General features: G+C 43.1%; 1 protein-coding gene across 1 annotated transcript; it reads left to right on the top strand.

Annotated features, from left to right (window-relative positions):
- Positions 1-905: 905 nt before the first annotated feature.
- asap3 (ArfGAP with SH3 domain, ankyrin repeat and PH domain 3) lies at positions 906-25,054 on the top strand. Its single transcript, XM_053845458.1, has 26 exons — positions 906-1,217; positions 3,726-3,798; positions 8,140-8,285; positions 9,585-9,659; positions 10,235-10,284; positions 10,488-10,614; positions 14,906-14,991; positions 15,211-15,286; positions 16,324-16,410; positions 16,485-16,594; positions 17,308-17,377; positions 17,449-17,536; positions 18,408-18,456; positions 18,766-18,932; positions 19,004-19,137; positions 19,477-19,568; positions 19,627-19,807; positions 21,353-21,438; positions 21,754-21,869; positions 21,951-22,018; positions 22,864-22,971; positions 23,047-23,257; positions 23,330-23,585; positions 23,648-23,846; positions 23,953-24,084; positions 24,172-25,054. The coding sequence occupies exons 1-26, from the start codon at positions 1,092-1,094 to the stop codon at positions 24,244-24,246; spliced, it is 2,988 nt and encodes a 995-aa protein (XP_053701433.1). The 5' UTR covers positions 906-1,091; the 3' UTR covers positions 24,247-25,054.
- The last annotated feature ends 45 nt before the right edge of the window (positions 25,055-25,099 follow it).

The following is a 25,099-nucleotide window of genomic DNA, read 5'->3' as shown; positions in this document are numbered from 1 at the left end:
CAAAACGAAGAGTATCTTCATATTACTGCTGTCTATACTTTTTTTTTATTTATTTATTTATTTTCTGGGGGGGGGGGGATTGTGAAGAATTTTTCAGCATTTAGTGATGTGCCCAATCATTTCTGGAGCAAAAATGAATGAAGAAAATAATCACTTTTAGGGGAGAAATGATAAATAAATATATTTGTCCACCAGAGCTTATAAGTATAAACCAAACCAAATAGCTATTTTTTGATGAACCAGAATATTTGAAAGTGATATTAATATGGAATAGAAATGATAAAATTTTAAGTTTAAAAATCTATTTAAATATTTTTTAGTAGTAGTGGTAGTAGTATTATCAGTAGTAGCACTAGTAGGAACAACAGGGGGGAAAAACACCTGTTAAAACCTTTTTGGTGCAATATTTAATGAAGAAAATTATATTTTTAGAGGAGAAATTATAAATAATTATATGCAATTGGGTCTTATTATTGTAAGAAAATGTTACACAAGAGTATTTGAAAATACTAAATTGATATTAATATATAACAGTACATACTTGAAAACATCATTTATTGAACTGATCCTACTCCTTTAGTATCATTTTCCCAGAGATATTCGTCAGTGTTCATGAAACGCTCAGAGAACAGAGGAAGCGTTCACAGAAATGGGTGTTCGGGACTGGAACTTGGTGAAGAAAGGCCACCTTGACCCGCCGCTGCTCTCAGCATCGTTCAGCCTCCTCGGTGAAAGGCTCATTCAGCACATATCCATGGCGACCATGGACTAGAACAGAGACGGACGAGGCTCTCCTCGCTCCTCTCTCGCTCTTCAGAGCCCAGAAGTACAAACATTCCCACGTGACCAGCTCCCCCCGTCCCTCCCTCCCTCCCTGCGTCCGCGCGCACAATAGCCAACCTCCTCACACACACACACACCGCGCGGCTCCGGGACACTCAACTGCGCTCTGACAAACCTTCAGAAACTCCGGTCCAAGTGGCCCGGTTCCGTCTCCACTCACACGGGAGCAGGAGGAGAGACACCTCTCCTTCAAATGGGAACAACGCCTGCAACTTTAGCCTCTCCCTGACGTGCTAAGTCCAGCAACGATGCCGGAGCGAATCAGTATCTCGGACTTTGTGGTTCTGACCAACGAGGACTTGTCGTCACCGGCGACTTCATGCTTCCAGTCCAAGATGAGCGACTGTCGGAACACGGTTTGGACCGTGGAAGAGGTGAGAGAAGTCAGGAAAAGCCGCCTTGTTTGTGTCGGTTACCTGTGCACTTTGGACTCGGGAGAGGTGTTTTTTCACGGCTGCTTTCTGTTCTCTGCCCAGTCCCCGCTTGTTGTCATGTAGTTTCACGTCAATAATACGTTTGTAAAAGAATCGATCTTCTACCGTGAGTTTCCTCCAGAAGCCCCGGTGATTTAGTGAGGTGGAAAACCAAGGTTGTGTGAGGTAATGATGAGTGAACAGTCGAGTGTTTATGCGTTACATCTGGTGCAACTCTGCGTATGTGTTTGTTTGAAGCCCTGCAGTGAGAGAGCTGCCTTGAACCTTTGAGCAAATCATCTCGAAAGTGCTTTCACAAATCTCATCCACGTTTCCTCCTGACAGTGGCGCCAATGTCCAGTCCCTAACTCGGACACTTTTGTTTTATGCAATGCATTTAGGAGGATCCTAGTCAGTTCTTTCTACTCAAACTGCAAAGATGTGAATTAAAACAAGCAAGTTGGTTTTATCCGTGTGGCCCCCATTAATTCCATTCTTATCAACGTTCAGTAAAACATCGACTAGGTTCAGGCGATCATACACATGCTCGAAAATTGTTAACTTTTGTAACAATTTTCGACCGTTTTATGTGCTTTTAAGACCATTATGAGCCTTAAAAGCACGTCAAAGTCAATATTTCGGGACCCACTGGCTCAGCAGTTTCATTACAGCAAGTTTCATTTATGGCGGCTCATGAGTTTTTCTCTGTGACCCGACACGCAGCCTAAATGAATCAAATTCACATTTACCCAAAACAGTTTTGGAGGTTCCTGGATGAACTGTTGACGCTTGTAATCTTCGCTAACTGCGACACTTCTTAAATTTGTTTTGCTGGCCGCATTAAATGACTTGGCCGGCCATATTTGGGCCCCGGGCCTGGAGTTTGATACGTGCTCTGAACTACAGAACACAGCTGCAACTCATGACTATATTGATAGTCATCTAGTCGCAGACTTCCTTAGAAGAGTAGTCGAGTGGGCGTCTGCAAAACATGAAAAAATGGACGCCTGATTCTTGACCGAAACCTGGCCGCCAGATGCCACCATATACCAGCGTAAACTGGTGACCAAGCTACAGTTGAGAATTGGGCGTCCATTTTTTCATGTTTTGCAGACGCCCAGACGCCCTCCTAGCTAAAAGCCTGGTCGGCTTTTGACGTGTAATGTGGATGTAGCCTGAAAGAGAGCGATGACATCACAACTTATCAATGTGCAAGTCTGATTTATACTCGGTAATAGTCGACTAGTCATAATGTCCCTCCTATAGAAAGAATATATAAGGTAAAATAATGGTTTGCGCGATACACTTTAAACTGAACCATGATACTATTCAGTTAAATCTGGTCGTGTTATGCTAATGTTGTTATTAGCTTGTAATTCAAAGCTGTTTTAGACAGTGGCGTCATGTGTTCCCAACCGTGTGAAGCCAGACTCTACTGCTAACCAGGCAGTTGTGTGGTTATATTTAGTCTGAGCCTTTTGATGAATGGACCTAGTAATGTGTGGGCACGGTTGTGGACAGACCCGCAGTGATTAGAGGCCATGTCAAAAACATGAGCGAAGGAAGGGTCTTTTCCTGTAATTTTTCCAAGTGTGTTCAACGCTGGGGGTTCAACTTCCAGCTCCAGTGTAATGTTTAAGATGAGGATCGGATATCAATGTGGCTGGAAGTGCTACACACGTGGCTCGACAGCGTGTGAGCACAAAAGCCAACTGTAAGTCTAGAACGTCAACAACGGCGCTCTTGCAGGTGAAGAGCTCAACCTGTTTCCGCGGCCTGCACCGGCTTGTCTTTTATTTCCAAACCTAACGGGCGGAGAGAAGCCTCCCTCCCATCCTCATCCTCGTCCGAATCACTTTCCCAGTCTTGCACGCCACCTTTAAATTAGTGAAGTAACACTGAGGGAGGGACCATAAAGGCGTGTAAACAGCTCCGTCTGACCGAGCTGCGGCCCATTAAAGCTATTTCCAGCGACAAAGGTGGAGCACTGCTTGTCTGGTTCAGTGTAACAAGTGGCTTCTGTATGTACTTCAAGGCTTATTGGTGTGGAATTTATTATTTACCCGAATGAATGACGCAATCCTTGTCTAGTCTGCGTCTTAAATGCTTATTTGCGTACACCGATTTCCTCCTTCCGACAAAGCAAAGCTCTTGCGTAAAGTCATGAAAGTGACAGCCAGGCAGACTGGCGGAAGTTGTGCCATCTTTTGAGGAATTCAAAACTAGACAGGCTTCTTTCCAGCTTACTTGACTCACCCGCTGGTTCCCGCCGGTGAGATGAGATCACAACACAGGTGAATTAAGTCTGTCAAGTCTCAGAAATAATTTTGTTTTTGTGGGGTTTTCTCAGGACTGACGTGCCTGTCTGGTATATAGAACAATATTTCTCTGAGGTTCCCTGTTATTCTAAATGACAAGCCCAAAATGTAAATGTGACGAATTCTAACTTTGTGTTTCTCTCCTTCACAGTCACTAGAAACGGACCACACAACTCTACAGAGGATGAAGAAGATGATTAAAGCAATCCATAGTACTGGGATGAGTAAGTTTTCACCCAAAACTGTTGTCCCAACTTGGAGCGGGTTGTCTTGCTTCCTTCTGCTCACAACTGGTTTTCTATTGGGGAAACAAATGCGTTGTTGACAAAGTCTTCGACAAGCGACTCTACCAAATGTCAGTGATATATGAACCACCAACATTATCATGTGATGCTTCTGGACCTACACTTTTACTAGCTTTTTAACCCTGGAAAACCCACGGGTTAAATTTGTCCACTCTTTACTGCTGCCCAAAATAGGTTTAAGTTTTGCAGGGTTAAAATAACTAGTAGTGAGGGAAAACAGTGACCCCAGAAGACCTCACGTATCAGGTGTTTCATCAGTGCGAGTCCCGCTGCCTTACTGCTCTGCCAGCTTTATTTAGGGGTTAAATTGAGCCATCTGTCTGCTGTATCTCATGTCTCTTAACAGTATACTTGAACTATGGACCAGTCTGGACCCATTTCCCAGATGCTATTGAAGAAATATTAGAAATCATGTGAATAAATGATCATTTAGTCATATTCCGTTCTCCAAATCATTATACAAACTGTCAGTCCTTTGTCTTGTGTGATGAAAAAAGCTTTTCACAATTTTCTCACCTAAAATGGGTGTTTTCCATTCGCTAATACTTCGACCACTTTAGAATTTGTTGATGGTCCCTAACTAATGCCGAGTCGCAGCATTAGCGCTGCCTGTGAGAGTGTGTCCGCGATCACTGAACCCTAAGAGGACGCCGCCGCCAATACCGGAGCGGAGCTCCGTCCAATACCCAACTTTTTTCACCAGGGTGTTTCGCAGAGGCGCCAGCGCAGCGGGAGACCTGCAAGTGTTGATATGAACCAAGGCAGACGACTGCGTCAGTGAACCTGTGAGGACCACTCTATATGATAAATAAAGACAGATCCAGAGACTCAGAGTCGACAGTGTCATTATCAAAGGTTCCCTGTCGTAAAAATAAGTTTAAAACTACGATTGGTGTCGGCTGTCAAATGCCGCATAGCTGGAGAGCGCAGCCTGCCGTCGCGCCAGCATATCGCCTACGATAAGTTATCGCCCATCCATACTACCGGACTCACCTCTTCAACATATTTCCTTTCCCAACTTTAACTGGACTCCCTCTTTTGTTGTGGTTCTCGGAAGCTTAAAAACATAGCTAGTAAACTGTAGAACGACTTAAAATCAGCATTGAAGTATATTATGTACCAATTATATGTATTTAAATCGCATGCAGAACTTAAATTCGACTTTGACTTTTTGTCTCAGTCAAAATTGCGTGGAAATGTTTAGCGTCTCATTATTCTCACTGCCAAAGAAAAGAAGACCGGATCTTGAGTCACCGTGTGTTGTTACGTATAAATGTTGTTCAGTCGGGGGCATTTGCTATTTAGATTTCTGCAGATAACTGACCTTTGAAAAGCTGAGTAAAGCCCCAAAAATGACAGTTAAGCAGTTCCTGCCTCTTCCCATGATTCATTGTTCAAGCCGGTGACATCAGCACGCTCGCGTGGGCTGCCATGTTTATGAGTGAGGCCCCTTGTTGCCCATGGGTGATTGTGTTGACATGAATATAGAAGGAGATGGTTTCGTCATGTGTCCTCTGTTTTCAGGGTGAATAGTATGAGTGGTTTTGGCAAGTGTGAGGGAGTGGATGTTTGGTGTGTCACGATCCGCTTCCTTGTTTTCCACCATGTTTTAGCTCTGAGTCCTCCCCACAAGTATGCGCAGGAGAAAGTAAGGGACATCAAACATCCTCATGTTTTTCTGGAATTGAAGCCGTTTCCAATTTTGAGGAATAAACTTGGATTTCAGTAAGACTGAGTCAGCAAGCCAGATGCCCCGAATTAGGCAGCCAGATGTGTTCAGCTGCAGCACAGCTGCAAGAGGTTGTTCTGCATTCACACATATACAGCACTATTTGTATGTCTCAAACCAACACCAGTTCATGAGGGTCCTGGATAACCGGAGATGATTTTTGAGGACAGTCTGGTGTTTGTGGACAGATGGTGCTGCCGAAGACAATTGCATTAGTGGAGAGGGAAGTCCTGTTTAATTTGGTTTCAAAGGGTGCAGGGTTTCTTTTCAACCTGGAGTTGGTGACCCTAATGTAATAACAAGTGAGTTATGTGCTGATGTTTTGACTCATCCAGTGCCAAATTGTCTCAGTGGTTCACTTCGCTGGCCAGACTTTAGGGGCAGATTATACAAATTTGGTGGTGAAAATGTTTCATCTTGTTCCTCAGCGTGGGAATAAATAAGGAGTTTCTGCAGCTGACTGGAGATGCTGAAGAGGCTGCCTCACAGTCTGCATCAAATTAAATATATGAATAGTAAAAAAAAAATGAAACTCAAGGAGGCTTACTGTGTTCACTCAGGTTTCCTCCCACAGTCCAAAATTGGCCAGGTTGATCGCATACTCTAAAGCGGTAGAAAATGAATGAATGAATGTATAGAATGAGCGAAGGAATTGTGCAGTTGGTGCAGGAATAAGTCAAGTAGGTACAAGCTGTTTGGGGGGGGCGTACTAGTTGGTGAAAATCGGCGATAAAATGACTCGAGGCGAGTCATTTTTTACAGCCAGAAATGAGCTACTACTGTAGTCGATGATGTCACATGTTGTTTAGAGACTATTCTTTGCAGCCCTGCTATTGCAAACTGAGGCGCTGTTTGTGTTGTTTATATTGCATGGTGTATATCTCATGGATGTTATGATGCCAATACTGCCTTTCAGAAGCTAGAAGTTCTGCTGTGAATGTCTGTCCAAATCTCCACCAAGGCCAAATGTATACCTCACACCCCTAGTACATTTTCTATATTCTGCACCTATGAAAGTACTTTGTGAAGTTGCTAGGAAAAGGTTACTGTACTTGAGAACTGTAAGCTGATTTCCGCCTCCTCTGGGTCCAGTAACTTTTTGGTCAGTGGAACGGAAGCACCTTCTGCCTCCCCTCATTTTCTGACTGAACACCTTCATTAGGTTTGATGGTAGCCACAGATAAGGTCCGTGACTCACCGGCCCACTCCTCCTCTTCAGCCCTCCGGTAACTTCTTACTAGGTCACAAAAAGAACTTCTCTCTCCTTTCTCTCATTCCGCTTTGCAGAAAACCACTAAGTGCTACTATTCTGCCAGGACGGTCTTGGGCTTCGTGTGTGTCCTGGCAGAGGAGTTGAACCGCAGACTTGATGTTTAACTCCAGGAACACCCTCCTGTATAAAAACTTTTGTCAAAGGGTTGAGGTATGATCAACACCTCGAATAGTTGGGATATTTGCTGGCTCAGAGAAAGAAAAAAAAAAACATCTTTCGGGACACAAATGTGCACTTCTTTTGGGCAGCGTGTTTCTTTTCTGTGTTCAATTCTTTTCTATCATTTGATCAATAATGGTTTGTTGTCATTTCAAACCTCCGTTTTTGGATTTTCTGAAAAAGGCCTTTAATACAAACATCAATACTGGGCTTTGGTTTGCTGTGTTTACAATTGTAGCTCTAAAATACCTCTCAGAATGATGTTATATGTTAGTAGAAAATAAATACTCATATGAAGTGCACCATAAAGATGGTGATGTTTGATGTTGTAGTCGAGACCACCTAACCCAGTCCGAGGCTGGATCCAAGTCCAAACTGAATACTGAATACAGAGGCGCAAGTCGATCAGCGACACACATTATACTTACTGCAAAGTTTTCGACTGTCTCAGGTTTGGTGGTCTTGAAAACAACTTCAACCTAAACCCATCCACCAGAGTAGCCGCATAGAACTACCCTCAAAATAGCTTCCTAAAATCTTGGATATAACCTCATCCCTTCAAATCCAGCCTAGGATCTATGTGACGCTAGTCCTCCAGTGAAAACTTCTTTTAGCTTCAGTTCATCCAAGCTTATACAAACTCTTTAACTGACGCTCTTTCAGTCGTCTTTGTCGTTTCTGTTCTCCATGCATAATGCACAGCTCCATCTACGCAGGTGTCATCGCTGATGTACAATGACTGTGGTTTAAAAGCCTTTATAGTTGGATTAATATTTCACTTTACATCTGCGGCAGCCTCTTGTCAGGTCAATTCACCATGTTGTGTTCGTCCCCAAGTGGAAACTGGAGCAGAAATATTAACCCACTGCACTTTCCCTGCTTATTGCTGCTCATGTCTGTTTAGTCTGGGCGTGCAGATGGTCCACACATATGCTGCTCTGATTCATCTTTATTTTATTTATCTGAGGCCAGATTTTTGAACGTTCCCTCTTTGGATTTCAGGTGTTTCAACTTTGCAGCTGTTGCCACCGTGTGAAGCGATTTAGTGGCCGTGAAAAAGTCGATCCAACTGACAGTGGAACTGTTTCCTTCTCCTCAGATCACGTGGAGAACAAGGAGCAGTACATCGAGGTGCTGGAGAACCTGGGCAACAGCCACCTCACCCAGGACAACAACGAAGTCTCCACAGGCTTCCTGAACCTGGCTGTGTTCACCAGAGAAGTGACTGCTCTGCTCAAAAATCTGGTGAGAAGTTGCTGCCTCTTTTCTGTGAAAAGCAAGCAAGACCTTTATGTTCTGTTATCGCCAGCTGGGGTTGCAGAACTGAATTTGAAACCCAATTTAGGTGTAAAAGAATTACAGTTTATGGCATTATTTTGATTTAATAAAACAAGGCCGAACTCCATAAGCCACTCCTGTAAGTGGCGCTGTATATCTGTATCTTCTCACAAACAATGAAGAAGAAACTCTTCTTCTCGACTTGTGCTCTATCGGCCATTATTATGTTCGTAGTGTGGAGGAATCTTCTGTTTTATTTCGGGATTCATTTGTGAGAGGCGGTGAATGTCCCACTTCTTTGTTATTGGCGGAAAATGCTATCGGTGTTAGTTGCTACAAGGATGAGTCAAGATGATGTGAGCATATTGGCTTATTTCGGGCACATAGTCAAGGCAGGGAGCAGTTGTTGCCAAGGCGGCCGCCACAAGGGAAAGTCAAATGTGGGCCAGAATTTTTTTCTATGTTCAATGGTGAGTAATTATCTACTCTGAAGTGCTGAGTGCTTCATCCAAACTGTAACAACGAAGGTGCGTTAACTGGGGCAGAGCAAATAAAGAGCGTGAGCATGTTGGGCATGCACCACTGCGTGATGTCAGGAAGCTGTTTTCAGCAGCTGCACGCTCGCAGCTCCCAAATGTGGGACACTGGATCACTCCCAGTGATTCTGTGGCAATGATCATTCACCTCAGACCTCAGAGTGACTCACTCCCGAGTGTCAAGTCATTGCAGATGTGCACCGATCTGTGCACAAAAATAGGGAATCTTTTCTCAGGGTCACGTGCCTCATGACTTTTGGGGCAGCATTGCGCTGGTGCCAAAGTGGGGGTAAATACAGCTCCTAACTCAATGAGCAATTCAAAACGCAACACTGAAAAGAGTAGAGAGAACATTTTTGTGTTGATGATTGTTTGTTTTTACTATGACTAGAAACGTGTTTCACATTCACAACTTTCAGTTTAAAGAAGCTGTTAATGGTCACAATGAATTTCCATATTTAACTGATAGTAAAACAGTTTGATGAACAAAAAGAAATTCAAATTTTTTTTTTTTTTCACTTTTTGTTTCATATTTAACCTGTTTTAATTTTTTTACTGCTCTATGATGCAAACACTGGTACCAAATGTTTCCGACTGTAGAAATATATGTCTCTCGGTTGGCGTGGGAAGGTCTCTGTATTCCCTTGGAAGAGCTTGAGGCAGATCCTGGGCGAGGGGCGTCAGCGTTGAAAGATGGATGTTGTCCAACATTTTTTTTTCCTTGCTATAGGTGCAGAATCTCAACAGCATCATGGCCTTCCCTCTGGAGAACGTGCTGAAGTCTGAACTCCGTGACAGCAGACTGGTGAGACATCTTGTTATACACACCACAAAAAGTCACACCAAAGATTCTTGAATCAATATACTTAAAAACATGATTTTGAAGAGATCAATTTTGACCTCAGATCAATTTTGACAAAGTGAATAGGTTGAATATTTAGGTTGTTAATTATGTACATTTTCTCTTTTTATTTTGTAAGCAATTAAAATATTTTGTAAAGGATTATGTTTGTGTCTTGCAAAACTCAAGTCATGCAACTTGCTCTTGATGTGTGTGAACGTGCATCAGAAATCCTGCCTTCCTTTCGAGCATCAAATGTTTTCCCGCCGCAGCAAGCTGAGCTTCAACCAGGAAGTTAGATTAGATCTGGGTGTTTATCTGGATTTATGAATCAAACTGAGCCACGTTCTACAGCAGTACGTTGTTTTCCAGCGAGTTACGCAGCTTTGCAGTGAGTCTGAGAGAAATCCAGTCCGGCCAGATAACTAGTCAGAAACAAAGGAGTCATCAAACTGCTTCCCAGTTCTCGTCTGGCTGGAGCATGTGGCACAACATCAGTGAACTGTTTGGTTCTGAAAGTGTTTGTCTCTTCTACACAGGAGCTCAAGAAACAGATGGAACGGAGTTGGAAGGAGTACGACGTGAAAATGTAATTGTCTTTTCACCTGAGCAGCAATTTTTTAGAACCTCTTTAGAATCTATTTGTCCTGCAAGTTTGAATCTTTACAATGGTTTTGTCTGTGTATTGACTGACTTTATGATTTAAAATAATAAGCTTGTCTCAGCTAAAGAACTGCTTGTATTTCGATGTCCATGTTTTCCTTACTGAAGTCAAAGTTCACATCTCAACAGAGGCAAGCTGGAGAAGGAGCGCAAGGAGAAGAGCCGGCAGCTGGGTCTGATCAGGACTGAGGGGGGGTCAGATGGAGGGGAGGACATGGAGAGAGAGAGGAGGACCTTTCAGCTGCAGATGTGTGAGGTACGTCGCCAATGCCAATCCAAATAACAGAACCTTTTACTGTCCACAGCTGAGGTGAGCTCTCACTCTATATTCCACTGACGGATGACTGAACAGCAAATACTCTTTGAACGGAAAAGTTTTCTGTCCAAGAGAAAAGGCTGTTTCTCAACAGTGAAATGTAAAACTGGGACACATCAAGGCAAAGCTTTAAGTTGAATAGCAGCAGCTGTGAAGTGCAGGTGGTTAGGTCGAGCTAATAAAGTGTAAGTACAGGTAGGTAGTCTGTAAAACTTCTACAGGTGACAGTTAGAAAAGCAGTTTTTGTTCTCTCAGAGGGAGCTCATGCTTCGCTGCACACATCCTGGATCACATTCCACATCAAAGATGGAATTTAAATTATACATTAAATCGAGACTTTGTGTTGTGTGAAATGAATAGTAGTATGTTTGTGTGGTTACAGGTGAGATCAGTAGCAGGCTTCATGTGTGGCTTCAAAGTAAAAGCTTTATCTGTGTTCACATTAAAATATTATATATATATATTAGGGCTGTCGACGTTAACGCGTTAATCTACGAGATTAATGTGACTGTGATTAACTAATTAAAATAATTTAACGGCGATAACATAATTTATGTCACTGCGCATGCGCGACACCTGACACCGAAGCTGGGAAGTTTTGGACATCCGGGTCTTGGTTTTGCGTGTAATCGACTGGCTCTAACACCAGATTGGATGCGATGGAGAACGTTGGAAGAGGATTGTTGGATGGAAAGTTTTTTTTTCAAAACACGGACGGAACAACAGACCGCTCTAAAGTTGTGTGCTCAATTTGTGAGTCTGAATTCCGCTACCATCGTAGTACGTCCACGCTAAGATATCATTTGAAAGCGAAACACCCAACGGAAAGCACCGCATCTTCTGCCAGCCGCCAGACAACGCTTCCCGAGTACAGTCGGTCAATCTCCAAACCTGCGGTTTGGGTTGCCGGCGATTGTCGGCCAGTTAACATTGTGGAGGATGCTGGACTTAAGCATGTCTTACGATTGGCATCGGGGGACAGTTCATTTGAACTACCGTCAAGGAGCACAGTTATGACTCGCATTTATAAACTCTTTGACACTCGTAATGAGCATGCTTGACAAAGCTGCATACGTCGCCCTCACCGATGACCACTGGACATCGTTCATCAATGACAACTGAGCCCTGGCTCAGCACAAGACCAACATTGTGATGTTGACAGCACAAGAGATTTCTAAACTGGAGAAGCTTGAGCATTACTTGAGCCATGCAGGCAAGTACATCTTTTGTCCTCTCTCTTATGTGGTTCAGTGTGTGCAGTGTGTGTTTGTGTCTGCGTGTGTGTGTGTTTGGGCATGTTTTACAGTACTTGTGAGTACCAACTCTTGGCAGGCCACCTTCTTGTGAGGACATTTGGTCTGTCCTCACAAGGTTTAGAGGGTTAAACATCAGTAAAATAAGTTTATTATAATTAGGTGCAAGTTTGGTTCAGAATCCTGGTTAAGGTTATCCATATGTTTTGGATTGTTGAGGGTTAGAGGCTGGGGATTATGTCAATGAGAGGTCCTCACAGAAATAATGAAATACAACTATTTATTGATTGCTTGAAAAAAGACCCTAAAACTGTACCTTCTATTGCAGATATGTCACTGAACTACTTCCTTCCCAAAGAGGAACGAGGTGAGGTATGGGAGTTACTTCACAAGCTGATGCTAGAGAACGAAAGTGGGAAGTGTTCTTCATCTGAGAGAAGAGAGGTGGAGGAGCCGAAGAAGAAGAAGCAGAAGACATTCCCCTTCTTGATGGCCTCCTCTGATACAGAATCAGATGAGGAGTCAGAGGAGTCTGAAAACGAAGCTTTGGCTCACTACAGGGCAGAGCCAAAAATACAGTTAGGGGACTGTCCATTAAAGTGGTGGTCAGAAAGGCAACACACACACAACAGGCCTGCAGGTATAGCTCAGAAATACCTGTCAACCCCTGCTACCACAGTGCCCTGTGAACGTCTGTTTTCACTTTCAGGCCACATTGTCCAAAAGAAAAGAGCAGCATTGACTCCAGAAAGTGTTAATAAGCTTGTGTGTCTCGGTAACTGGCTGCAAAAAAAAGCAAAGTTAAGTCTAATTCAGTGAAGAAAGCCAAAGAGATTTTCCTAGTTTAAAGTGTTAAAGTTAAAGTGTTTTTGCACTATACCAATAACAATGTGAATGTTTACGTTCATTTTGAGCACTTGATACACTCTTAGGTCACTTTATGGTCTTTTTGTGGCAATATAGTTGTTCATTGTTTGAGATACCAGTGGCTGTGTTGTGATGGGTAAGCTGCATCATTTCATAGAAGAAGCAGATTCGTCTGCTCTTGGTTTTCTTTAGTTTTATTTATTTATTTTTATTGTTTTAATTCAATTTTATTTTGATGTTGTTTTGGCCACGGCATTGGTTTGTAAGCAAGCAGCTCTTGTGATTTGTATTTGCCCAAATAAAAAGTAAAAAAAATTACAAATTACTTGACTTTACAAATCTCTTTCAAGCTACATATCTTAATAGTTTTGCGTTTGCCTGGAATACACAGACTTTCAACCTTTAATCGTGATTAATCGCGATTAAATAATTAAAGAAAATGAGATTAATTAGTTAATTTTTTTTAATCGATTGACAGCCCTAATATATATATATATAGCTCTCAAAAATGTGTCCAAACGTTTTTAAAATGAAAATAAATATAAATCCTTCACTTTTCAGACTAGTTTATCAATGCCTATGGTATTTGCTCCCATTACATTCGTTCATAGTAGTCATTTCCATAAATGTAATTTTCATTAGTTTTATCAATAAAATAGACCCTTGATACATGCCATTTATAAAAAAAAATATCGAACCACAATTTCTTTTATAAAACCTATTATTTATGCCGCAGTTTTACGTACCACCACGTCACACCGGCGCTCTTTCTTTGAATGACTGATGACATCATTCACGCACTTGCAGGAGCACACAATTTGAAAAGATTTATTTGATCTTTTTGGTAGTTATATGGTTAGATATGGTCCTTTATACTTAAACTGACCACACCATAACATAATCTAGGTACATAAACTGTTTGGTTTTTTGTAACTGTACTGTAAAAAAAAAACAAAAAACACCTGGGTCACAATAAAAAGAAAAATGTAAATGTTATTTGACCATTAATAGCTACATGGAAAAAACTTGACTGGTGAAAATGAAGAAAGGGCATGATTTCTTTTGTAGTTCTCTGACCTCATGAGGGCCAGATATGACAGTCAAAGGGCCACATGTGGCCCCCAGGCTGCATGTCATGCTTATGCTCCTTCACAATGAAGGTCGGAAAGAAAGCTCTGCAAATGATACACATTTCCTTCCTATAGGAATGCTTTGACGTGAATGTGTATCAATTTTGAATGTAGAAAAGCATTTGTCTATGCCATAACCTCTTATTGGGTTGAAGTTATGTATTATTCAAAATGAAACTCTGCAATATGGGTCTCATTCACCTCCTCTGATTCACTTAATTTAGGTCGCTCAAATGACGACCCTGCATTTTTAATGGATGCATTAACGCTGAACGTTTGTATAGTGGAAATCATCTAAAATGTATATTATATTTCAGGGATGAAATATTTATTGTAGTCACGCATTTATTGTTATTGCTATATTGTTATATTGTATGTATTATTTATCGTTTAAACACAATCTGTTGCATCCCAGTTAGGTAAAGGTCTGAAAACAGCTGGAATTTAACTACAATTTATTTGCCATCCCTTGGTTCACACACAGAATCATACATCATATGCATGTGAACGCTTTCCTAGCTTCTGCTACACATTAAAGAGAGTGATAGATTCTCAAAAACAAGCGCGCTCGCTGTGTCAAACCCACCTGCCACTCCACTAAGTCTGTATGTTCTAGTGTCCTGGTTCGTGGAAAGTTGAAATCTGCTGGTGTTTTTCCTGGTGGATTTAACATTAACCTCTGCTGAAAAAACTGCTAGTAGTTGGACAAACCCAGTTTTAGACAGCTCAGGGCACAAGAATGATTAAACCAGTGAGTGGAGATTCCATTAGACAGAAAATGGGTTATCCTGTGCCAAACTCATGCCTAGATTTGGTCCTCCCTAAGTCATTTTTTGGGGCCTCCAACAGTCTGAAATACGTGTAGTTGGTTCAAGTTAACTTAGATTATGGTTTGAAGAATCCTCAGCAGTGTAGTAAAAATAAAATCCTTGTCAGCACATTTATATTTGACCTCTTATAGAGTTTCACTTTCATTTTCAGTACCTTCTGAAGATCCAGGAGCTGAAGGTCCGACAGGGCCCTGATCTTCTGCAGAGCCTCATCAAATATTTCCAGGCCCAGCTCAGGTGAGCGTCCACCCTGTCCTGTTGTCCTGCTATTCTCTTAAAGGGAGTTTTGCTTTGAATGAATGGCTGCATCTCTCTGGGAACAGCCATTACTCCAGTTACAGATTCACCTCTTATCACTGGGTTTTTATGGCTCCTGCATGTGATGCACCAGGCGGTGAAACACCGTTGTTTTTGAATGAATAAGCTGTGACTCAGCACTTCCTTTTCTGTTCTCAGTTTCTTTCAGGATGGTCTGAAAGCTGCTGAGAATTTGGCGCCGTTCATTGAGAAGCTGGCGTCCTCTGTTTCCACGGTAAATAGAGGGGCACCCTGGTTGGTTTAATAAAGTGGGGTGCACCGCTGAGAGATGTTTAAAAGACAAAATAGGAGATAGAAACTGCAGTGAAATTCCAAACCCAATGAGGGATTGGTTTAAAATACGTGTGACAAACTGAAGGTCCGGGGGCCCAATATGGAGAGTCGTTTTTAGTGGCCCGCAAAAGTTTTAAAGTAAAATAAATTCTCATTTAAGGCTCAGAGAAAAACATAAGCCATGGATGTTACATTGTTCAATAGGCTGTTTTCTCGCTAGCAGAGATCTTAAACTGATCCAAAAAACTTGCAGATGCAGATAGAAGGGAAGTCAACGGAAGGAGTTCCTAGTCAATAAAGGAGAAGTACTTACAGTGCAATGTGTTTTGACTTTTCTGTCCTGTTAATATTCATTATGTTATATCAGCCACTTGAAGTGTGTTTTAACACTTGATTTAAGGCAGGCAATGTGTGGCTCGGGGGCCACATGCAGCCCTTTGACTGCAATTATCTGGTCCTCAGGGTGTCAGAGCAGCTACAAAACCACAAAGGAAACCAGACTCATTTCACCATTCACATATATTGTTTATTTAAATTTAAATTGCAACACAGTAATTCTTGTTTTTTTAATTTATTTTCCTATTTCTTTTCAGTTTTTCTGCTTGTTTTCTTGACATTTTGGTGACTAAATTGAGGTTCATGAGGTTGGTATTCCAACCCCTCGACTTGCTTTCCTGGAATCTGCTCTGGAAAGAAAGCGAAAGCGCCGCAGCAAACGTTAGAGGTTTTTCTGGTTGTCGGTGAGCAGCCCAGATATTCGCTCAGACATGCAGACGCTCAGCCTCAAGTCATAATCCACATTCAGCTTGTCTTGATTGGCCGAACTGTTGCTAAGCAGAGTCGTCCCCTCTGTGGATTCCACACCCCACTTCTGGGCTCTGTTTTGCATTATTTAGACAGCAACACAAAATGTCATGTCTCTCCTTCCACACCCAGGTCAGCCATCCCGCTAAACGTTTGACTCTGTGTGTGCTGTAGGTGCGTTCGGACCAGGACGAGGAAATGAAACAGCTCACGCAGTTGAGGGATTCTCTTCGCCTGCTGCTCCAGGTGGAGGGCAAGGAGGTGATCAGAGCTGCAGGGCAAACCGTCTCCTGCTCTGAAAGACCGATACTGATGCGTTTACGATTTTATGACAGGAGTATCTGAACAGGAAGAACTCCGGTAATGGCTACAGCATCCACCAACCCCAGGGCAACAAGAAATACGGCACGGAGAAGTCTGGTTTCCTGCTCAAGAAGAGTGACGGGTGCGTGAAAGTGTGTCCAGATGTCAGATTAAAACCATTTAGGAGCCGTACGTCATCTTAAAGAGGTGACCGTATGGGTTCCGCAATGTGTCTTTACTGTTTTTCTTTTGGACTGTAGTAGCAAAAAAACACATGCTCAACCGTGACTACAAAAGCAACCATAATGAAAGCAGCGCCCACTTAATAAAGAGTTAAAACTGTGATTTTTCCTGCATAATATATGAATTAAAGCATTTGTAAAACAGTTTCATCATAAATAAATTCATTCTAGATAATACAAACAATTCTAGTTCAAATGTTATTTTCTTCCTTTCAACACAAAACTTTAGATCACGTCATGCAATCCAAAAACATGCATATAAAACTGTAAGAATGTAAGGACTCCTGCAAAAGAAAAGTAGTAGTTTGGTCGGCAAGGAAGAGTCCACCAGCTGGTCTTCATTACGAGTCACGCCGGGGCCCCTCTTTGGAGAGGACTGGCAGAGTCTTGCGCTGAGTGAATCCAGCTCTGCATCATACACACAGCTCCAGATTACAGGCAGAAAGAGAGAGGATGAGGCGCTGCAGGATGGTGAGGAGTCAGGAGAGTCCATCTTCCTTAAGGGCGCTGACACAAACCAGACCCCATTCCACCTGATTCAATCAAGATAAAGAAGGAATTGAGAAACTGTGTCCAGTCAATGATGATGAAGTGTGGGAATCTCTCACTCCAGGCTGAGAAAAGTGTGGCAGAAGAGAAAATGTGGAGTCAAATTCGGCTGCCTGACCATCTCCCACAGCACGGTGAGAAGCACTGAGAAGTTCTTCACAGTGGCAGCCGGGATAATGATGTTACCATGTTTGTTTTCCTTCAGATCAATCGTCCGCCAGCCAAGCTGAACCTCCTGACCTGTCAGGTGCGACCCAACCCAGAGGACAGAAGGACCTTTGACCTGGTCACTCGTACGTTCATTCCTAACATTTGACCCCTCAAATTTGTTCTTGGCTCAAAGTGCCTGGGGGCGCTTGTTGTGCAGCGGTGTGGAAGTGTGTCTAAGTGTGTGTGACTTTCCAGAATTGTGGGTCCAACTGCTATGTTTCTACTGCAGCATGGGAGGGAAGACCAAACAGTTGGCTGCATTTTTTAGCCTTAGAGGAACACTTTTTTACTTGAGTTCTGGACTGATTTCAATGGAAAGGACAGGAAACTGAACAGGAACAAATAGATATGAAGGGCTTTAAAGTAACTGCTGTTAACTTGATTGGCTTCTTATGTGTCCTACTCCATTCAGAACTTGCAAATAAAACGTGGAAACCTTGACTTTATGAAACAAACTGTGTCACTGTGGTGTTAAAATCACCATGAAGAAAAGGCAGTTTCTGCTCCATGTAAATGTTCGTGGCACAATGACTTCTGAAGAATGAACTGTAATGTGATCAAACCTCGAAAAAACAAGTTTCTCACTGGAAAAATCCCCAAAGATACATCATAATGAAATACCTAGAGACTCATGATGAAAAACAAGTGGTTTTATTGTCACCCATTCAACACATGTCAAAACTCCTGTCTACTTCCTTGTTTCTCGGTCGCTTCAATATTGGCTGCCTTGTTTTCTTATTTGCAGTTACTGCTGGCCTTGTGAAAAAGCACTGAATGAGAGTCAAAACCTTTCAGTGCTTTCTGTCTCAGAACTTAGTGTGGAATTAGTTTGATCTAAACTTAAAATCAATCCAATAGTGGTATTGTTTTTTTTACCCCAAGGGTCACACGGTTGTGATTTACTAGTCATTTCTTAAGTTCACCTAACCAACAGAGACTCCTGTATCTCCACAGATAATCGGACGTACCGCTTCCAAGCAGAGGATGAGCAGGAATGCATGATGTAAGTTTGGAAGTGAATCCTTTATCTCTCATGTTTTCATAGGAGTATATGAGCAGGCACCAACATGTCACCCACTGCCACTTGCTCCTCCTTCTTGAGTCAGTGTTCTCTAAAGGTGTTTCAGGAGAAAGTGGAATTAAGTTGAGGAAAGTGCCACATATGTTGTGGTTTGGTGCTGCTCTCTGCCTACTCTCTGAACTGAAGAATCTCCAAAAAAGAAATCAAGAATGCGTAGACAAAAGGCTCCCGTGTAATAATAATATTAACTTTTTTTTTTAGACCTTAAAACTGTATTTTATTTGGTTGCAGCTGGGTGTCGGTGCTACAGAACAGCAAGGAGGAGGCCCTGAACACAGCATTGGGAGGAGATCAGCTCCACCTTCAGGACAGTGGACTCCAGGAGCTGTCCCGCTCCATCATCGCCGAGCTCCGCCACATGCCGGGAAACGAGGCCTGTGCTGACTGCGGCGCTCCAGGTGGGAAGACACACCTTGTTGACGCTTCATGACACTTAACATTTCTTCACCACTGACTTCATTTGCTTTAGACCCGACGTGGCTGTCGACTAACTTGGGCATCTTGACCTGTATCGAGTGTTCGGGGATACACAGAGAGCTGGGAGTCCACTGCTCCAGGATCCAGTCTCTGACACTGGACCTCCTCAGCACGTCAGAGCTGCTGGTACAGAACCACACACTCTTTCAGTTTTTTGACATTTTTGAGTTGTGAGAACCTCATGCTGTATTGATGTAGTGCCTAATATCGACTCAGTGAAAGGCATATGGTGCATTTTAACCCATGTTAACCCCAGATATTCTGCATGGAATTACAGTAATCCTAGTGCGTATGATAAAAGCCTGGGATTTGTTTTAGCATCCTCAGAAATCATCTTGTCATGTGTGACACATTTGAATTTGTTAACATCAGACGGCACAGAAGAGTCGCCTCATGCTGTTCAAAAGATTTTTCTAATTTTATGCCGTCTGCTTCTTATCAAAATGCTTTCATGTGGCGTCCCAGCTGGCGGTCAGTCTCGGCAACACCCGCTTCAATGACATCATGGAGGCAGCGCTCCCAAATGACTCGGTCAAACCTCTGCCTCACAGCGACATGTGAGTAAGACCATCTTGAAGCGTGTCGGATGTTTGTCGTTAAATGATCTTCTTTCAGGAACGCAAGAAAAGAGTACATCGTAGCGAAGTACGCCGAGCGCCGGTACGTCCTCCGCAGAGAGGAGGCGGATCCCGGTCTGCTGTACGACGCGGTGAAGAGTCGAGATATCTGCGCGCTTCTGCAGCTCTTCGCTGAGGGAGTGGACCTCTCCAAACCACCCACGTTGTCTGATGGACAGGTGAGAAGAATTTACTGCCACGGCTCTGACAAGCCTCCTGAGCTGCGTCCTGCGCACGCTGTAAATACACGAAATAAACCTTATTTATATCTGACAATCTAACGCCCCAACAATCCCCCAGATGTCATGCATCTGGACTGCATGACAGCTACATCCTGCTCAACCGCAACGCGCTACACGAAGAGAAGATGGAGCAGAAGTGTGGCTGCTTTTTGAAATAGTTACATTACGTTATTCATCTATCATTTTTGTCCTGCGAATTATGATGCTTAAAGGCGACCAAATGGTCAATGGTTCCACACAAGTTCACATTAACCATTTTAACATTCTGTGAAATATGTAGCTTCTTGGCTCGGCACATATTTCATCCAGTTTCTGCTGAACCTCAACAACCACTTTTGTTGAGCTGAGTTGAGGAAAATTTGGGAAAAGAGCCCGTGTCCTCCAAAGGGTTTGAAGCGCTTTGTCAACTAAAGTGTCTTGTTTACATCGCAGCCCACAGTTCATTCTCTCCTCTCCTCTCCTCTCCTCTATATATGAACTCAAATCATGATTCAAAAGCTACTTAGAACACAGCAGAAATAGTTCATTATGATCATAAAATGATCAGTTGGAACTTGAGGAAGTAGGATTTTATGCAGGCTGTGAGAAATATTTTTGGAGCAGTATCATGTTATTTTATTATTTTTCGATGCTTTATTTTTTTGATACCACATTATTTTGTGACATTCTTGTGCGTTTTTTTTTTCATTTTTATTGCATTATTTCATGATAATTTCACATTATTCCTCCACACTTATCATCCTACTTTATTTTCACTTATTTTGCAATACTTATTATACATTTATTATTTCACTAAATTGTCTTGTAACCCACCTGGTATCAGAGAGATCTGGCGGGACTGGAAGGCTGCTGCCCAGGTGATGGCTCAGGAGGACGCTGTAGAAGGCGGATCCTCTGGAGGTTCTTGTGCGTCGCTTCTCGGACAGAAATGCTGGATTTGTTGCATGCTAAATTATGTCCACTCCACTCTGGCCTGTTTTTAGAAGTGGACATGAGTATGTTGTACTAGCAACATGACTGTTCAGGAGTATTACTGGTTAATAAACTCACCTAGATTGATCATGTGGGAGGACAGCGAGGAGGCCTCCATCTCTTCAACCGCTCCCCGTCACACTGTAAGTCCAGAGCAGGAAGTGGATGACAGAAGAGAATCCTTCAGTGAGATGCAGCACAACAGGGTGACTAAGAGTGAGAACCCACACCACCGGCGCGCGCACGTCCGCGTGTGTGCTTGATTGTGTTGGCCAGCTTGCGTTTATTATTTCAGCTTTCAGGTCAGAGCTCGCGTCTCCGGAGTGCGTTGAGTCTCACTCATTGAGTTACACAGACCACTTGCACAATGTTTCCCTCCAAGAGTTGTGTTTTGTTAACTGGAGCAACACGTTTACGGGATGCTTTTGTTTTAATCCCTGTTGAGTGTGACATTTGTCTTTGTTTTGTGGCATTTAAATCACAGATTTTTACTCTTTATTGGCACCTCAGGGCATCAAGGAGACGGCCCTTCACCTGGCGGTGCGGCTGGAGGAGAAGAGTTCTCTAGCGCTGGTGGATTTCCTCTGTCAGAACAGGTGCGACTTCATGTTTAAGCTAGAGTTACAATCATGTTTCATTGAAAGCCGACGCAGACTGAGGTTGTTATAGTCAACAAGAGGTGGCAGTGTAATGGGAGCTTGAATTTGTCATAACAAAACAATATTTTATTTACTATCCGCTAGCTAGCGTGTCAAATGTCCAGTCCAAGGTCATTTTTGTTTCTTCCTTTTTGACCCTGTTTTGCTCAGTTCCAGCCATCTGTTTCCCAAATAGTTGTGTGTTGGCCACGTACGTCTCCATAAATTACAGTTATTGTCGTAAAGTTGGACTCTGTTTGTGTATTCCCTCAGCAACTGTCTGGAGAAGAGAACCACAGAGGGAAACACGGCGCTGCACTACAGCGTCCTGCATCACAAGCCCGAGTCGCTCAAGCTACTCCTGAAAGCAAAGGCTTCTCTCCAGATAGGTAGGTTTCTTTAGTGACTGTTTTCGTTGTTGTTTTGATTCACTTCTAATTCTATTGGGTTTTTTTTTTAATCGCCTACAGTGAACTCTGCGGGCGAGACGGCTCTGGATATTGCCAGGAGGCTGCAGCACACTCAGTGTGTGGAGCTGGTGAGAATGGAGTTCATTCCAACAACAGAATTGTAGTGGTAACATGCAGAGAACGTGGTGGTGTCCAAAGCAGCCAGGTTGAATTCCCACCATGGAAAATATGTGTCTCTAACCCAGTTTAGGATTCATGTAAGAATTCTGGTCCTCTGGTTTAGTTTTGGGCTCAACTTTATCTTATTATTATTGTATTTAACAGTCTGTAAGCTTTCTTATATATCAATGAGTGAAAATGCATTTGTGTGCTTAAAAAAAATGTATCGTCTAAATTGATTAAATAAATATAATTTTAGATATTTAATTTATAACTTTTTGGGGAATTTTTTTGGAACATTTTTCTTAGAAAGGTAGTAATACAATTGTAAATTCACAACAGAAAAGGAACATGATGTTGGATGTCTAATATAATGTAATTTAAGACAATTACACTTACACTTATTATTCTTGTTATTAATTTCCTCATTATTATTTTTTTATAAATTTGGATTGTATTTTATTTATTAATTTCTAATGTCAGCGTTTATTAAGTCTATTTTTATTATCATTATTATTATTACTAGTAGTGGTATTTTCACGTTTTAATTGATTCTTGCGATTCACTTTTTTTTCTTTGTTTATTTTATATTCATTCATCATGGTTTCTCAGTGAAAGTATTATTAAAAAGGTATACAAAAAGTGCAGGATAATTCCAAAATGAACCAGATGGACTTGACAAAAGGTCAATGGTTCAGAGAGTCTGGCGTTTTTATGGCCGTCTCTCTCCTGAACTCCAAAGTTACTGGAGCAGTTGTTGGTCCTCTGGATTATTTGTGTAACTGATGAGCATGTTTGTTTTTGTGTGTTTCAGTTGGAGCTGGCGCAGAGTGGAAAGTTCAACTCTCAGATCCACGTGGAGTTCCCGTGGGAGACGCCGTCCCAGGAGCTGTACGACAGCGAGGACGACCTGGATGAGCGGGTGAGCGTCCAGTCACGTGTTCCGCGTTTAGGTGTCATGACTTGAATCCATGCGTCATGTGTCTCTTGTCTCTAGGTGAGTCCTTTACCCAAAAAATGCTCTCCACCAACCAACCGAGGGAATGGAGCTTCCTTCGCTCGCTGGAGCGTTGCCAGTGGCCACTCCAGCTCTCGACCTTGCCAGACCTATGAGAACATCGACTTCCTATACAAAAATCCTCCAGCCAACAGCGCCCCCTCTGGAGGATTGATGCCACCACCACCACTTCCTGTGAAAGTCCAGAGAGGTGCTACTGCTGGCTGAGGGTCCCTTAGTTTGACATGACTTGAGTTAGAATCCGTTTCATCCTCCTTTCCAGGTCGCTCCGACCCGCAGATCTCGGTCTCGACTCAGGAAGGTGGCGCCACTCCCCCCCGCCGCGCCTCCAACTCGGCGCACTGCTCCAGTCCACAGCCTCAGACCAAACACGCGCCCCCCTCTCCAAGCGCGGAGACTCAAAACCAGGCGGGAAAACACCTGAGGTCTGCACACGGCCGGGGGCTGAAGCAAACTTCAGACTCCTCGTCGCAACACAGCCTCGCGTCGTCGTCTCAGAACCACATCGGCCCAGTCAGGTGAGAGTCCACAGGTGTCCGGGGGCCGTGGACTTGTTTCTAATCTAATCCTGTCTCTTCAGTTCTGATAAGACCACGTCGTACCGTCGCACCAGCAGTGGAGGAGGGAGCCAGGCGAGGTGCAGCGTGCTGTCTCCCACCTGTGTGGGCAGTCAGGAGGAGCAGTACTGCAGCCTGGTGGGGAGCAGTCCCACTCCATCATCGACATCATCTTCCTCACCTGCCATTGTCGCTGCACCACGCCCTCGCAGGAACGCCATGGTCAGTGGAGGAAAGCTCTAAAGCTCTGAGTCTGGAGGGACACTCATCCACATTAATATGGATCTCGAATAATGTACATGGCAACGTGTGTTTGTGTGTGTATCAGGTGTCTGGCAGTCGCCCGCATCAGAAGCGGGTCCAGGCTTTAGTGGACTGCAGAGCTGGCAGTACGGAACACCTCGCCTTCTTTAAAGACGAGATCATTGTTGTCACCGGCTCTAGTGACCCCCACTGGTGGGTAAGTGAAACTACCATCTGACGCCCTCAAACGTCGTCGTTCGTCATCCGCCTGCACACATCAACATGAAATCTTCTGTCCCCATAGACCGGCCACATCGAAGGAGACTTGTCCAGGAGCGGGAAGTTCCCAGTCAACTACGTCCACAAGCTGACAGACTAGGTTCTTATCCCCTATGCATGTGGACACATCCAAGCAACTCTGCAGAGTGCATTGCACTTCTAACCTGGATTTACTCACAAGGATCTACCAGTGCGGGCGACCTCAGGATACAGTTGGCCCTGTTTTAAGGATTTTGCTTGAACTATCTGGAGGACAAAGGGAGAATGAAATGCTCTCAACCCAAGCCAGCATGAACCGTCATCTCACAATAGATAATCCACACAACTTCTTTATGAAAGAAACCCTTTATAGCACTTTATAGTTGTTAAAAATTACCATGGTATTTTTGAACTGGAGGCAAAGCTGCCGGCGGAAACTTTAAGGTTGAAGACACAAACCCGGTGAAAGAGACTCCCTTTGGACTCCAAATGCGGACCACATTGAACCAGAACATGGCACTTGATGGTGGAGTGGATACAGTTACTGTACGCATGTGTGTATCGCACACAGGCACACTTGCACTTCCTGTAAATAGAGAGCAGCTGCCGGGATTTTAGCAACCGAAAGGGAGGAAAGAGGAACGTTTTCTATCACTGATCGTTTTTGTGTACTAATAAATATCAAGCGTAACACATTTCATTGATCTTATGTTTGTTGTTGTACATAGTTGTCTGAAATGATGCGTGTAAAACATCTGTCGTTCTGGTCTGTAATGGAGAAAATGACGTCTTTTATTGTGACAGTGAGACAACCGTTACAACCGCATGGATCATTGTGTCAAAGGTGTGTAAATGTTCCACATTATTGGTTGTTTAAAAGCCACACATTTTGCCAAAGCGTCTTGTGTACACGATAACTGAAATAAAAGTTTTACTCTGTTGTCCTGTTATTTTAAGTCCATGTTTCAAATGTT

Source organism: Synchiropus splendidus, chromosome 16 (genome assembly GCF_027744825.2).
Source record: "Synchiropus splendidus isolate RoL2022-P1 chromosome 16, RoL_Sspl_1.0, whole genome shotgun sequence".
Taxonomy (NCBI): Eukaryota; Metazoa; Chordata; class Actinopteri; order Syngnathiformes; family Callionymidae; genus Synchiropus; species Synchiropus splendidus.
This window is presented reverse-complemented; position numbering and strand designations above follow the sequence as displayed.